The sequence below is a fragment of the Heptranchias perlo genome, chromosome 9 (genome assembly GCF_035084215.1).
Source record: "Heptranchias perlo isolate sHepPer1 chromosome 9, sHepPer1.hap1, whole genome shotgun sequence".
Taxonomy (NCBI): domain Eukaryota; kingdom Metazoa; phylum Chordata; class Chondrichthyes; order Hexanchiformes; family Hexanchidae; genus Heptranchias; species Heptranchias perlo.
The window spans coordinates 86972638-86987129 of record NC_090333.1 but is presented as its reverse complement, the minus strand read 5'-3'; the positions used below and the strand labels follow the sequence as shown (position 1 = coordinate 86987129).

At 48.9% G+C, this 14492-nt stretch overlaps 1 protein-coding gene across 1 annotated transcript in view; it reads right to left on the bottom strand.

Moving 5' to 3' along the window:
- cop1 (COP1 E3 ubiquitin ligase) overlaps positions 1-8247 on the bottom strand; it is an 85693-nt gene extending 77446 nt beyond the window's left edge. Inside the window, exon 1 of the mRNA XM_067989626.1 lies at positions 8225-8247. Within this exon, the coding sequence (XP_067845727.1) occupies positions 8225-8247 (23 nt within the window). The remainder of the gene's footprint in view (positions 1-8224) is intronic.
- Positions 8248-14492: the final 6245 nt, after the last annotated feature.

Below are 14492 nucleotides of genomic sequence, written 5' to 3'. Positions count from 1 at the left end.
GGAGGAACTGAAGGAAACCAGTATTAGTGCAAAAAAAGAGTGCTGGGGAAATTAATGGGGCTAAAGGCTGACAAATCCCCAGGGCCTGATAATCTACATCCCAGAGTACTAAAGGAAGTGGCCCTGGAAATAGTGGATGCATTGGTGATCATCTTCCAAAATTCTATAGACTCTGGAACAGTTCCTACAGATTGGAGGGTGGCAAATGTAACCCCACTATTTAAAAAAGGAGGGAGAGAAAAAAAAACAGGGAATTACAGACCAGTTAGCCTAACATCAGTAGTGGGGAAAATGCTAGAGTCCATTATAAAAGATGTGATAACAGAACACTTGGAGGGCATTAATGGGATTGGACACAGTCAGCATGGGTTAATGAAAGGGAAATCATGCTTAACAAATCTACTGGAGTTTTTTGAGGATGTAACTAGTAGAATAGATAGGGGAGAACCAGTGGACGTGGTGTATTTGGATTTTCAGAAGGCTTTTGATAAGGTCCCACACAAGAGGTTAGTGTGCAAAATTAAAGCACATGGGATTGGGGGGAATATACTGACATGGATTGAGGATTGGTTGACAGCCAGGAAATAGAGAGTAGGAATAAACAGGTCTTTTTCCGGGTGGCAGGCAGTGACTAGTGGGGTACCGCAGGGATCAGTGCTTGGACCCCAGCTATTCACAATATATATCAATGATTTGGATGAGGGAACTAGATGTCACATTTCCAAGTTTGCAGACGACACAAAGCTGGGGTGGAATGTGAGCTGTGAGGAGGATGCAAAGAGGCTCCAATGTGATTTGGACAAGTTGGGTGAGTGGGCAAGAACATGGCAGATGCAGTATAACGTGGATAAATGTGAGGTTATCCACTTTGGTTGTAAAAACAGAAAGACAGATTATTATCTGAATGGTGATAGATTGGGAAAAGGGGAGGTGCAACGAGACCTGGGTGTCCTTGTACACCAGTCGCTGAAAGCGAGCATTCAGGTGCAGGAAGCAGTTCGGAAGGCGAATGGTATGTTGGCCTTCATTGCAAAAGGATGTAGCAGGGATGTCTTACTGCAGTTATACAGGGCCTTGGTGAGGCCACATCTGGAGTATTGTGTGCAGTTTTGGTCTCCTTATCTGGGGAAGGATGTCCTTGCGATGGAGGGAGTGCAACGAAGGTTTACCAGACTGATTCCTGGGATGGCAGGACTGATGTATGAGGAGAGATTGGGTCCACTCGGCCTATATGCACTAGAGTTTAGAAGAATGAGAGGTGATCTCATCGAAACATATAAAATTCTAACAGGACTAGACAGACTAGATGCAGGGAGATGGTTTCCATCCCAGGGTTTTAAAGGAAGTAGGTGAGCACATTGCCCTAACTATAATCTTTCAAAGTTCTCTAGATTCAGGAACTGTCCCTCTAGATTGGAAAATTGCACATGTCACTCCACTTTTTAAGAAAGGAGAGAGAGGGAAACTAGGGAATTATAGACCAGTTAGCCTAACATCTGTTGTGGGGAAAATGCTGGAGTCTATAATTAAGGATAGGGTGACTGAACACCTCAAGAATTTTCAGTTAATCAGAGAGAGCCAGCATGGATTTGTGAAAGGTAGGTCGTGCCTGACAAACCTGATTGAATTTTTTGAAGAGGTGACTAAAGTAGTGGACAGGGGAATGTCAATGGATGTTATTTATATGGACTTCCAGAAGGCATTTGATGAAGTCCCACATAAGAGACTGTTAGCTAAGGTAGAAGCCCATGGAATCGAGGGAAAAGTACGGACTTGGTTAGGAAGTTGGCTGAGCGAAAGGCGACAGAGAGTAGGGATAATGGGAAGGTACTCATATTGGCAGGATGTGACTAGTGGAGTCCTGCAGGAATCTGTCTTGGGGCCTCAATTATTCACAATATTTATTAACGACTTAGATGAAGGCATAGAAATTCTCATATCTAAGTTTGCCGATGATACAAAGATTGGTGGCATTGTAAGCAGTGTAGATGAAAACATAAAATTACAAAGCGATATTGATAGATTTGGTGAATGGGCAAAACTGTGGCAAATGGAATTCAATGTAGACAAATGTGAGGTCATCCACTTTGGATCAAAAAAGGATAGAACATGGTACTTTCGAAATGGTAAAAAGTTAAAAACTGGATGTCCAAAGGGACTTAGGGGTTCAGGTACATCGATCATTGAAGTGTCATGAACAGGTACAGAAAATCATCAAGAAGGCTAATGGAATGCTGGCCTTTATATCTAGAGGACTGGAGTACAAGGGGGCAGAAGTTATGCTGCAGCTATACAAAACCCTGGTTAGACTGCACCTGGAGTGCTGTGAGCAGTTCTGGGCACCGCACCTTCGGAAGGACATATTGGCCTTTGAGGGAGTGCAGCGTAGGTTTACTAGAATGATACCCGGACTTCAAGGGTTAAGTTACGAGGAGAGATTACACAAATTGGGGTTGTATTCTCTGGAGTTTCGAAGGTTAAGGGGTGATCTGATCAAAGTTTATAAGATATTAAGGGGAACAGATAGTTTCTCTCTATCCACCCTATTTCCGCTGGTTGGGGATTTTAGGAGTAGGGGGCACAGTCTAAAAATTAGAGCCAGACCTTTCAGGAGCGAGATTAGAAAACATTTCTAGACACAAACGGTGGTAGAAGTTTGGAACTCTCTTCCGCAAACGGCAATTGATACTAGCTCAATTGCTAAATTTGAATCTGAGATAGATAGCTTTTTGGCAACCAAAGGTATTAAGGGATATGGGCCAAAAGCAGGTATATGGAGTTAGATCACAGATCAGCCATGATCTTATCAAATGGCAGAGCAGGCATGAGGGGCTGAATGGCCTACTCCTGTTCCGATGTTCCCGATGGCTGGGGAGTCCTGAACCAGGGGTCACAGTCTCAGGATACAGGGTGTGCCATTTAGAACCGAGATGAGGAGAAATTTCTTCACTCAGAGGGTGGTGAACCTGTGGAATTCTCTCCCACAGAGAAGGCAGTGGAGGTTAAGTCATTAGATGTATTCAAGAAGGAGATAGATATATTTCTCAATGCTCAAGGGATCAAGGGATATGGGAAAAAGCAGGAGCAGGGTACTGTGTTAGACAATCAGCCATGATCATTTTAAATGGCAGAGCAGGTCTGAAGGGCCGAATGGCCTACTCTTGCTCCTATTTTCTATGTTTCTGTGACCCTGTAAAATCCTCCTCACTAACATCTGGGGACTTGTGCCAAAATTGGGAGAGCTGTCCCACAGACTAGTCAAGCAACAGCCTGACATAGCCATACTCACAGAATCATATCTTTCAGCCAACATCTCAGACTCTTCCATCACCATCCCTGGGTATGTCCTGTCCCACCGGCAGGACAGACCCACCAGAGGTGGCGGTACAGTGATATACAGTCAGGAGGGAGTGGCCCTGGGTGTCCTCAACATTGACTCTGGACCCCATGAAATCTCATGTCATCAGGTCAAACATGGGCAAGGAAACCTCCTGTTGATTACCACCTACCATCCTCCCTCAGCTGATGAATCCGTCCTCCTCCATGTTGAGCACCACTTGGAGGAAGCACTGAGGGTAGCAAGGACACAGAATGTACTCTGGGTGGGGGACCTCAATGTCCATCACCAAGAGTGGCTCGGTAGCACGACTACTGACTGAGCTGGCCGAGTCCTGAAGGACATAGCTGCCAGACTGGGCCTGCGGCAGGTGGTGAGCAAACCAACACGAGGGAAAAACCTACTTGACCACATCCTCACCAATCTACCTGTCGCAGATGCATCTGTCCACGACAGTATTGGTAGGAGTGACCACCGCACAGTCCTCGTGGAGACGAAGTCCCGTTTTCGCACTGAGAACACCATCCAACGTGTTATGTGGCACTACCACCGTGCTAAATGGGATAGATTCAGAACAGATCTGGCAGCTCAAAATTGGGCATCCATGAGGTGCTGTGGGACATCAGCAGCAGCAGAATTGTATTCCAGCACAATCTGTAACCTCATGGCCCGGCATATTCCTCACTCTACCATTACCAACAAGCCAGGAGATCAACCCTGGTTCAATGAGGAGTGTAGAAGAGCATGCCAGGAGCAGCACCAGGCGTACCGAAAAATGAGGTGCCAACCTGGTGAAGCTACAACTCAGGACTACATGCATGCTAAACAGCGGAAGCAACATGCTATAGACAGAGCTAAGCGATTCCACAACCAACAGATCAGATCAAAGCTCTGCAGTCCTGCCACATCCAATCGTGAATGGTGGTGGACAATTAAACAACTAACGGGAGGAGGAGGCTCTGTAAACATCCCCATCCTCAATGATGGCGGAGTCCAGCACGTGAGTGCAAAAGACCAGGCTGAAGCGTTTGCGACCATCTTCAGCCAGAAGTGCCGAGTGGATGATCCATCTCGGCCTCCTCCCGATATCCCCACCATCACAGAAGCCAGTCTTCAGCCAATTCGATTCACTCCACGTGACAACGGCTGAGTGCACTGGATACAGCAAAGGCTATGGGCCCCGACAACATCCCAGCTGTAGTGCTGAAGACTTGTGCTCCAGAACTAGCTGCGCCTCTAGTCAAACTGTTCCAGTACAGCTACAACACTGGCATCTACCCGACAATGTGGAAAATTGCCCAGGTATGTCCTGTCCACAAAAAGAGGACAAATCCAATCCAGCCAATTACCGCCCCATCAGTCTACTCTCAATCATCAGCAAAGTGATGGAAGGTGTCGTCGACAGTGCTATCAAGCGGCACTTACTCACCAATAACCTGCTCACCGATGCTCAGTTTGGGTTCCGCCAGGACCACTCGGCTCCAGACCTCATTACAGCCTTGGTCCAAACATGAACAAAAGAGCTTATTTCCAGAGGTGAGGTGAGAGTGACTGCCCTTGACAGGGCAGTACAATGGGATCTGGGGGTCCTAGTGCAAGAAAATCAAAAAGTCAGTATGCAGGTGCAGCAGGTGATCAGGAAGGCCAACGGAACGTTGGCTTTTATTGCTTGGGGGATAGAATATAAAAACAGGGAGGTATTGCTGCAGTTATATAAGGTATTGGTGAGACCGCACCTGGAATACTGCATACAGTTTTGGTCTCCATACTTAAGAAAAGACATACTTGCTCTCAAGGCAGTACAAAGAAGGTTCACTCGGTTAATCCCGGGGATGAGGGGGCGGACATATGAGGAGAGGTTGAGTAGATTGGGACTCTACTCATTGGAGTTCAGAAGAATGAGAGGCGATCTTATTGAAACATATAAGATTGTGAAGGGGCTTGATCGGGTGGATGTGGTAAGGATGTTCCCAAGGATGAGTGAAACTAGAACTAGGGGGCATAATCTTAGAATAAGGGGCTGCTCTTTCAAAACTGAGATGAGGAGAAACTTATTCACTCAGAGGGTGGTAGGTCTGTGGAATTTGCTGCCCCAGGAAGCTGTGGAAGCTACATCATTAAATAAATTTAAAACAGATATCGACAGTTTCCTAGAAGTAAAGGGAATTAGGGGTTACGGGGAGCGGGCAGGAAATTGGACATGAATTTAGATTTGAGGTTAGGATCAGATCAGCCATGATCTTATTGAATGGCGGAGCAGTCTCGAGGGGCCGATTGGCCTACTCCTGCTCCTATTTCTTATGTTCTTATGTTCTTATGACATCAAGGTAGCATTTGACCGAGTGTGGCATCAAGGAGCCCCAGTAAAATTGAAGTCAGTGGGAATCGGGGGAAAACTCTCCAGTGGCTGGAATCATACCTAGCACAAAGGAAGATGGTAATGGTTGTTGGAGGCCAATCATCTCAGCCCCAGGACATTGCTGCAGGAATTCCTCAGGGCAGTGTCCTAGGCCCAACCATCTTCAGCTGCTTCATCAATGACCTTCCCTCCATCATAAGGTCAGAAATGGGGATGTTCGCTGATGACTGCACAGTGTTCAGTTCCATTCGCAACCCCTCAGATAATGAAGCAGTCCGAGCCCGCATGCAGCAAGACCTGGACAACATCCAGGCTTGGGTTGATAAGTGGCAAGTAACATTCGTGCCATAAAAGTGCCAGGCAATGACCATCTCCAACAAGAGAGAGTCTAACCACCTCCCCTTGACATTCAACGGCATTCCCATCACCGAATCCCCCACCATCAACATCCTGGGGGTCACCATTGACCAGAAACTTAACTGGACCAGCCATATAAATACTGTGGCTACAAGAGCAGGTCAGAGGCTGGGTATTCTGCGGTGAGTAACTCACCCCCTGGCTCCCCAAAGCCTTTCCACCATCTACAAGGCACAAGCCAGGAGTGTGATGGAATACTCTCCACTTGCCTGGATGAGTGCAGCTCCAACAACACTCAAGAAGCTCGACACCATCCAGGACAAAGCAGCCTGCTTGATTGGCACCCCATCCACCTCCCTAAACATTCACTCCCTTCACCACCGGCGCACAGTGGCTGCAGTGTGTACCATCCACAGGATGCACTGCAGCAACTCACCAAGGCTTCTTCGACAGCACCTCCCAAACCCGCGACCTCTACCACCTAGAATGACAAGAGCAGCAGGTACATGGGAACAACACCACCTGCACGTTCCCCTCCAAGTCACACACCATCCCGACCTGGAAATATATCGCCGTTCCTTCATTGTAGCTGGGTCAAAATCCTGGAACTCCCTTCCTAACAGCACTGTGGGAGAACCTTCACCACACGGACTGCAGCGGTTCAAGAAGGCGGCTCACCACCACCTTCTCAAGGGCAATTAGGGATGGGCGTGAGCCTCTCCGAAATGATTGGCTGGGCTCCCGCTCCATGGGAAATCTGATTTCTCCTTCTCTTTCCCCCTCGGGAATAAGCTGCGAGCTGTGGGAAGGACTTGAATTGTGACTTGGGTTTGTGGAGATGAAGATACGATCTCCAGTGACACAGGGGTAGTGGCTGACCAATCGCCATGGGAACGAGCCCCTCACGTCAGTCACCAACACCTCTGGCCCCGTTGTGTAATGGTCAGATGTCTGTTGCTGTGTGCTGACTAGTTTCAGTCGCTGTGTCTGACTGATCTTCTGGCCGTAACCTAACTCACACCAAGTCCTGTTCTCCTCTCACCCCCGTCCTCATTGATTAGACTCTCGCTCCGGGAACGCCTCGATTTTAAAATTCCCATCCTTGTTTTCAAATCCCTCCATGGCCCTCGCCCCTCCCTATCTCTGTAACCTCCTCCAGCCCTACAACCCTCCGAGATCTCGGCACTCCTCCAATTCTGGCCTCTAGCGCATCCCCGATTTTCATCGCTCCGCCATTGGCGGCCGTGCCTTCAGCTGCCTGGGCCCTAAGCTCTGGAATTCCCTCCCTAAACCTCTCCGCCTCTCTCTCTTCCCCTTTAAGATGCTCCTTCAAACCTAGCTCTCTGACTGAGCTTTTGGTCACCTGTCCATTGTCCAGGTGTCCATTTTTATCTGATTGTGCCTCTGTGAATTGCTCTGAGACATTTTCCCACATTAGAGGCATTCGATGACTGCAGGATGTTGTCGTTCATGGTGATGATATCGTAAAGGACTGAGAGTGTCACTGATGGACAGAGTTGGTCAGTGTTTTGTGTCTCACACTCCTGCTCCCAGTCTGGTCTTTACGATCTGATTTAGAACATCATGTCTGTATGGCCAGTCCCTCGGAAATGGCTCTTTTCTAGTGATCGTTACATTCTATCTCCCTTCTGGGGACCCTCCCCAGCACATCTAATTGGCCGAGCAGTTTAATGGGGATGGGGTCAGAAGAAGCACCCCGCCTGTACCCTCCCCGCCTGTACCCTCCCCGCCTGTACCCTCCCCGCCTGTACCCTCCCCGCCTGTACCCTCCCCGCCTGTACCCTCCCCGCCTGTACCCTCCCCGCCTGCACCCACCCCGCCTGCACCCTCCCCGCCTGCACCCTCCCCGCCTGTACCCTCCCCGCCTGCACCCTCCCCGCCTGCACCCTCCCCGCCTGCACCCTCCCCGCCTGCACCCTCCCCGCCTGCACCCTCCCCGCCTGCACCCTCCCCGCCTGCACCCTCCCCGCCTGCACCCTCCCCGCCTGCACCCACCCCGCCTGCACCCTCCCCGCCTGCACCCACCCCGCCTGCACCCACCCCGCCTGCACCCATCCCACTTGTACCCTTATTGCCTGTACCCTCCCTGCCTGTACCCACTCCACCTGTACCTGCCCTGCCTGTACCCTTCCCACTTGTACCCAACCTACCTGTAGCCACTCTGCCTGTACATGCTCCACTTGTACCCTTATTGTTTGTACCATCCTCGTCTGTACCCACCCCTGTACACACTCCTCCTGTACACACTTCTCCTGTGTCCTCCCTGCCTGTACCCACCCTGCCTGTACCCACCCCCCTTTACCTATTCTGCCTGTACCCACCACACGGCTCTGTTTCTGACACCGATCTACGAGCCCCGACTTCCAACCCCGTAAAGCCGAACCCCAACACCAATCTACAAACCCCGACACCAATCTACAAACCCCGACAGCCGTCCCTGTGTACCCGAGCCCTGACATGACCTCCGACCCCCGACCTCCAACCCTGTACACCAGAGCCCCGACATAGACCTATGACGTCCAACCCTGCCCCAGGAGAGACAGAGACAGAGAGAGACAGGGAGGGAAGGAGAGAGAGAAAGAAAGAGGTAGACAAAGAGAGAAAGAGACAGCGAGAGAGAAAGTGTAACACAGTGTTAGACAACGAGAGAGAGAAAGAAAGAGAAAGACAGAGAGCGAGAGAAACGGACAGAGAGACAGGGAGAGAGAGGGAGAGACAGACAGAGAGAGAGATAGAGAGAGAGACAGACAGAGAGACAGAAACAGATGGAAATAGAGAGCCAGAGAGAGGCAAGGAAAGAGAGACACAAAGACAGAGAGCGAGAGACAGAGAGGGAAATAGAGAGACAGAGATTCCCCATTGTGTACGACATGGAGAGAGAGAGAGAGACAGAGAGAGAGAGTGACGAAGAGAGACAGACAGACAGAGAGCAAGACAGAGAGAGAGAGATACACAGAGAGAGAGACAATGAGAGAATCATACAGTCATGGAAAGGTTACAGCACGGAAGGAGGCCATTCGGCCCATCGATCCTGTGCCGGCTCTGTGCAAGAGCAATCAGCCAGTCCCACTCCCCCGCCCTATCCCCATAGCCCTGCACATTTTTTCCTTTCAAGTATCCCTGATTCCTTCACCTGCGGGAAGTGTGTCCAGCTGCAGCTATTGTTTGACCGCTTGACGGCTCTGGAGCTGCGGATGGACTCACTTTGGAGCATCCGCGATGCTGAGAAAGTCGTGGATAGCACGTTCAGTGAGTTGGTCACACCGCAGATAAAAATTACTGAGGGAGATAGTGAATGGGTGACCAACAGACAGAGGAAGAGTAGGAAGGCAGTGCAGGGGTCCCCTGCGGTCATCTCCCTCCAAAACAGGTATACCGTTTTGGATACTGTTGGCGGAGATGGCTCACCAGGGGAAGGTGGCAGTGGCCAGGTTCATGGCACCGTGGCTGGCTCTGCTGCACAGGAGGGCAGGAAAAAGAGTGGCAGAGCTATAGTGATAGGGGACTCGATTGTAAGGGGAATAGACAGGCGTTTCTGCGGACGCAACCGAGACTCCAGGATGGTATGTTGCCTCCCTGGTGCAAGGGTCAAGGATGTCTCGGAGCGGCTGCAGGACATTCTGGAGGGGGAGGGTGAACAGCCAGTTGTCGTGGTGCATATAGGCACCAACGATATAGGTAAAAAACAGGATGAGGTCCTACAAGCTGAATTTAGGGAGTTAGGAGTTAAACTAAAGAGTAGGACCTCAAAGGTAGTAATCTCAGGATTGCTACCAGTGCCACGGGCTAGTCAGAGTAGGAATGACAGGACAGCTAAGATGAATACGTGGCTTGAGAGATGGTGCAAGAGGGAGGGATTCAAATTCCTGGGCCATTGGAACCGGTTCTGGGGGAGGTGGGACCAGTACAAATTGGACGGTCTGCATCTGGGCAGGACTGGAACCAATGTCCTAGGGGGAGTGTTTGCTAGTGCTGTTGGGGAGGGTCTAAACTAATGTGGCAGGGGGATGGGAACCGATGCAGGAAGTCAGTGGGAAATAAAGTGGTGACAGAAACAAAAGGCAGTAAGGGAGAGTGTACAGAACATGACCGGACAGATGGTCTGAGAAAGCAGGGCAAAGACCAAGGGAAGACTAGATTAAACTGCATTTATTTCAATGCAAGAAGTCTGATGGGCAAGGCAGATGAACTCAGGGCATGGATGGGTACATGGGACTGGGATGTTATAGCTATTACTGAAACATGGCTAAGGGAGGGGCAGGACTGGCAGCTCAATGTTCCAGGGTACAGATGCTATAGGAAAGATAGAGCAGGAGGTAAGAGAGGAGGGGGAGTTGCGTTCTTGATTAGGGAGAACATCACGGCAGTAGTGAGAGGGGATATATCCGAGGGTTCGCCCACTGAGTCCATATGGGTAGAACTGAAAAATAAGAAGGGAGAGATCACTTTGATAGGATTGTACTACAGACCCCCAAATAGTCAACGGGAAATTGAGGAGCAAATATGTAAGGAGATTACAGACAGCTGCAAGAAAAATAGGGTGGTAATAGTAGGGGACTTTAACTTTCCCAACATTGACTGGGACAGCCATAGCATTAGGGGCTTGGATGGAGAGAAATTTGTTGAGTGTATTCAGGAGGAATTTCTCATTCAGTATGTGGATGGCCCGACTAGAGAGGGGGCAAAACTTGACCTCCTCTTGGGAAATAAGGAAGGGCAGGTGACAGAAGTGTTAGTGAGGGATCACTTTGGGACCAGTGATCATAATTCTATTAGTTTTAAGATAGCTATGGAGAAGGATAGGTCTGGCCCAAAAGTTAAAATTCTAAATTGGGGAAAGGCCAATTTTGATTGTATTAGACAGGAACTTTCAGAAGTTGATTGGGAGAGTCTGTTGGCAGGCAAAGGGACGTCTGGTAAGTGGGAGGCTTTCAAAAGTGTGTTAACCAGGGTTCAGGGTAAGCACATTCCTTATAAAGTGAAGGGCAAGGCTGGTAGAAGTAGGGAACCTTGGATGACTCGGGAGATTGAGGCACTAGTCAAAAATAAGAAGGAGGCATATGACATGCATAGGCAGCTGGGATCAAGTGGATCCCTTGAAGAGTATAGAGATTGCCGGAGTAGAGTTAAGAGAGAAATCAGGAGGGCAAAAAGGGGATATGAGATTGCTTTGGCAGATCAGGCAAAGGTGAATCCAAAGAGCTTCTACAAATACATAAAGGGCAAAAGGGTAACTAGGGAGAGAGTAGGGCCTCTTAAGGATCAACAAGGTCATCTATGTGCGGAACCACAAGAGATGGGTGAGATCCTGAATGAATATTTCACATCGGTATTTACGGTTGAGAAAGGCATGGATGTTAGGGAACTTGGGGAAATAAATAGTGATGTCTTGAGGAGTGTACATATTACAGAGAGGGAGGTGCTGGAAGTCTTAACGTGCATCAAGGTAGATAAATCTCCGGGACCTGATGAAATGTATCCCAGGACGTTATGGGAGGTTAGGGAGGAAATTGCGGGTCCCCTAGCAGAGATATTTGAATCATCCACCGCTACAGGTGAGGTGCCTGAAGATTGGAGGGTAGCAAATGTTGTGCCTTTGTTTAAGAAGGGCGGCAGGGAAAAGCCTGGGAACTACAGACCAGTGAGCCTGACATCTGTAGTGGGTAAGTTGTTAGAGGGTATTCTGAGGGACAGAATCTACAGGCATTTGGAGAGGCAGGGACTAATTAGGAACAGTCAGCATGGTTTTGTGAGAGGAAAATCATGTCTCACGAATTTGATTGAGTTTTTTGAAGGGGTAACCAAGAAGATAGATGAGGGCTGTGCAGTAGACGTGGTCTACATGGACTTCAGCAAAGCATTTGACAAGGTACCGCATGGTAGGTTGTTACATAAGGTTAAATCTCATGGGATCCAAGGTGAGGTAGCCAATTGGATACAAAATTGGCTTGACGACAGAAGACAGAGGGTGGTTGTCGAGGGTTGTTTTTCAAACTGGATGCCTGTGTCCAGCGGTGTGCCTCAGGGATCGGTGCTGGGTCCGCTGTTATTTGTTATTTATATTAATGATTTGGATGAGAATTTAGGAGGCATGGTTAGTAAGTTTGCAGATGACACCAAGATTGGTGGCATTGTGGACAGTGAAGAAGGTTATCTAGGATTGCAACGGGATCTTGATAAATTGGGCCAGTGGGCCGATGAATGGCAGATGGAGTTTAATTTAGATAAATGTGAGGTGATGCATTTTGGTAGATCGAATCGGGCCAGGACCTACTCCGTTAATGGTAGGGCGTTGGGGAGAGTTATAGAACAAAAAGATCTGGGAGTACAGATTCATAGCTCCTTGAAAGTGGAGTCACAGGTGGAAAGGTTGGTGAAGAAGGCATTCAGCATGCTTGGTTTCATTGGTCAGAACATTGAATGCAGGAGTTGGGATGTCTTGTTGAAGTTGTACAGGGCATTGGTGAGGCCACACTTGGAGTACTGTGTACAGTTCTGGTCACCCTATCATAGAAAGGATATTATTAAACTAGAAAGAGTGCAGAAAAGATTTACTAGGATGCTACCGGGACTTGATGGTTTGACTTACAGGGAGAGGTTAGACAGACTGGGACTTTATTCCCTGGAGAGTAGGAGGTTAAGGGGTGATCTTATAGAAGTCTATAAAATAATGAGGGGCATAGATAAGGTCGATCGTCAAAATCTTTTCCCAAAGGTAGGGGAGTCTATAACGAGGGGGCACAGATTTAAAGTGAGAGGGGAGAGATACAAAAGGATCCAGAGGGGCAATTTTTTCACTCAAAGGGTGGTGAGTGTCTGGAACGAGCTGCCAGAGGCAGTACTGCCAGAGGCAGTAGTAGAGGCGGGTACAATTTTGTCTTTTAAAAAGCATTTGGACAGTTACATGGGGAAGATGGGTATCGAGGGATATGGGCCAAGTGCAGGCAATTGGGACTAGCTTAGTGGTATAAACTGGGCGACATGGACATGTTGGGCCGAAGGGCCTGTTTCCATGTTGTAACTTCTATGATTCTATGATTCTATAAGTACTTATCCAGTTCCCTTTTGAAGGCCATGATTGAATCTGCCTCCACCACCCCCTCGGGCAGTGCATTCCAGATCCTAACCACTCGCTGTGTAAAAAAGTTTTTCCTCATGTCACCTTTGGTTCTTTTGCCAATCACCTTAAATCTATGTCCTCTGGTCATTGACCCTTCCACCAATGGGAATAGTTTCTCTCTATCTACTCTGTCTGGACCCTTCATGATTTTGAATACCTCGATCAAATCTCCTCGCAACCGTCTCTGTTCCAAGGAGAACAACCCCAGCTTGGGAGAGAGACAGAGAGAGAGAGAGAGAGAGAGAGAGCGACAGATAGAGAGAGAGCGAGAGAGAGAGAGCGACAGATCGAGAGAGAGAGAGAGCGACAGATAGAGAGAGAGAGAGAGAGCGACAGATAGAGAGAGAGAGAGAGCGACAGATAGAGAGAGAGAGCGACAGATAGAGAGAGAGAGAGAGAGCGACAGATAGAGAGAGAGAGAGAGAGCGACAGATAGAGAGAGAGAGAGAGCGACAGATAGAGAGAGAGAGAGAGCGACAGATAGAGAGAGAGAGAGAGCGACAGATAGAGAGAGAGAGAGAGCGACAGATAGAGAGAGAGAGAGAGCGACAGATAGAGAGAGAGAGAGAGCGACAGATAGAGAGAGAGAGAGAGCGACAGATAGAGAGAGAGAGAGAGAGAGCGACAGATAGAGAGAGAGAGAGAGAGCGACAGATAGAGAGAGAGAGAGAGCGACAGATAGAGAGAGAGAGAGAGCGACAGATAGAGAGAGAGAGAGAGAGCGACAGATAGAGAGAGAGCGACAGATAGAGAGAGAGCGACAGATAGAGAGAGAGCGACAGATAGAGAGAGAGCGACAGATAGAGAGAGAGCGACAGATAGAGAGAGAGCGACAGATAGAGAGAGAGCGACAGATAGAGAGAGAGCGACAGATAGAGAGAGAGCGACAGATAGAGAGAGAGCGACAGATAGAGAGAGAGCGACAGATAGAGAGAGAGCGACAGATAGAGAGAGAGCGAGAGAGAGAGAGCGACAGATAGAGAGAGAGAGAGAGAGCGACAGATAGAGAGAGAGAGAGAGAGCGACAGATAGAGAGAGAGAGAGCGAGAGAGAGAGAGAGAGCGAGAGAGAGAGAGAGAGCGACAGATAGAGAGAGAGAGAGAGCGACAGATAGAGAGAGAGAGCGACAGATAGAGAGAGAGAGAGAGAGCGACAGATAGAGAGAGAGAGAGAGCGACAGATAGAGAGAGAGAGAGCGACAGATAGAGAGAGAGAGCGACAGATAGAGAGAGAGAGAGAGAGAGCGACAGATAGAGAGAGAGCGACAGATAGAGAGCGACAGATAGAGAGAGAGCGAC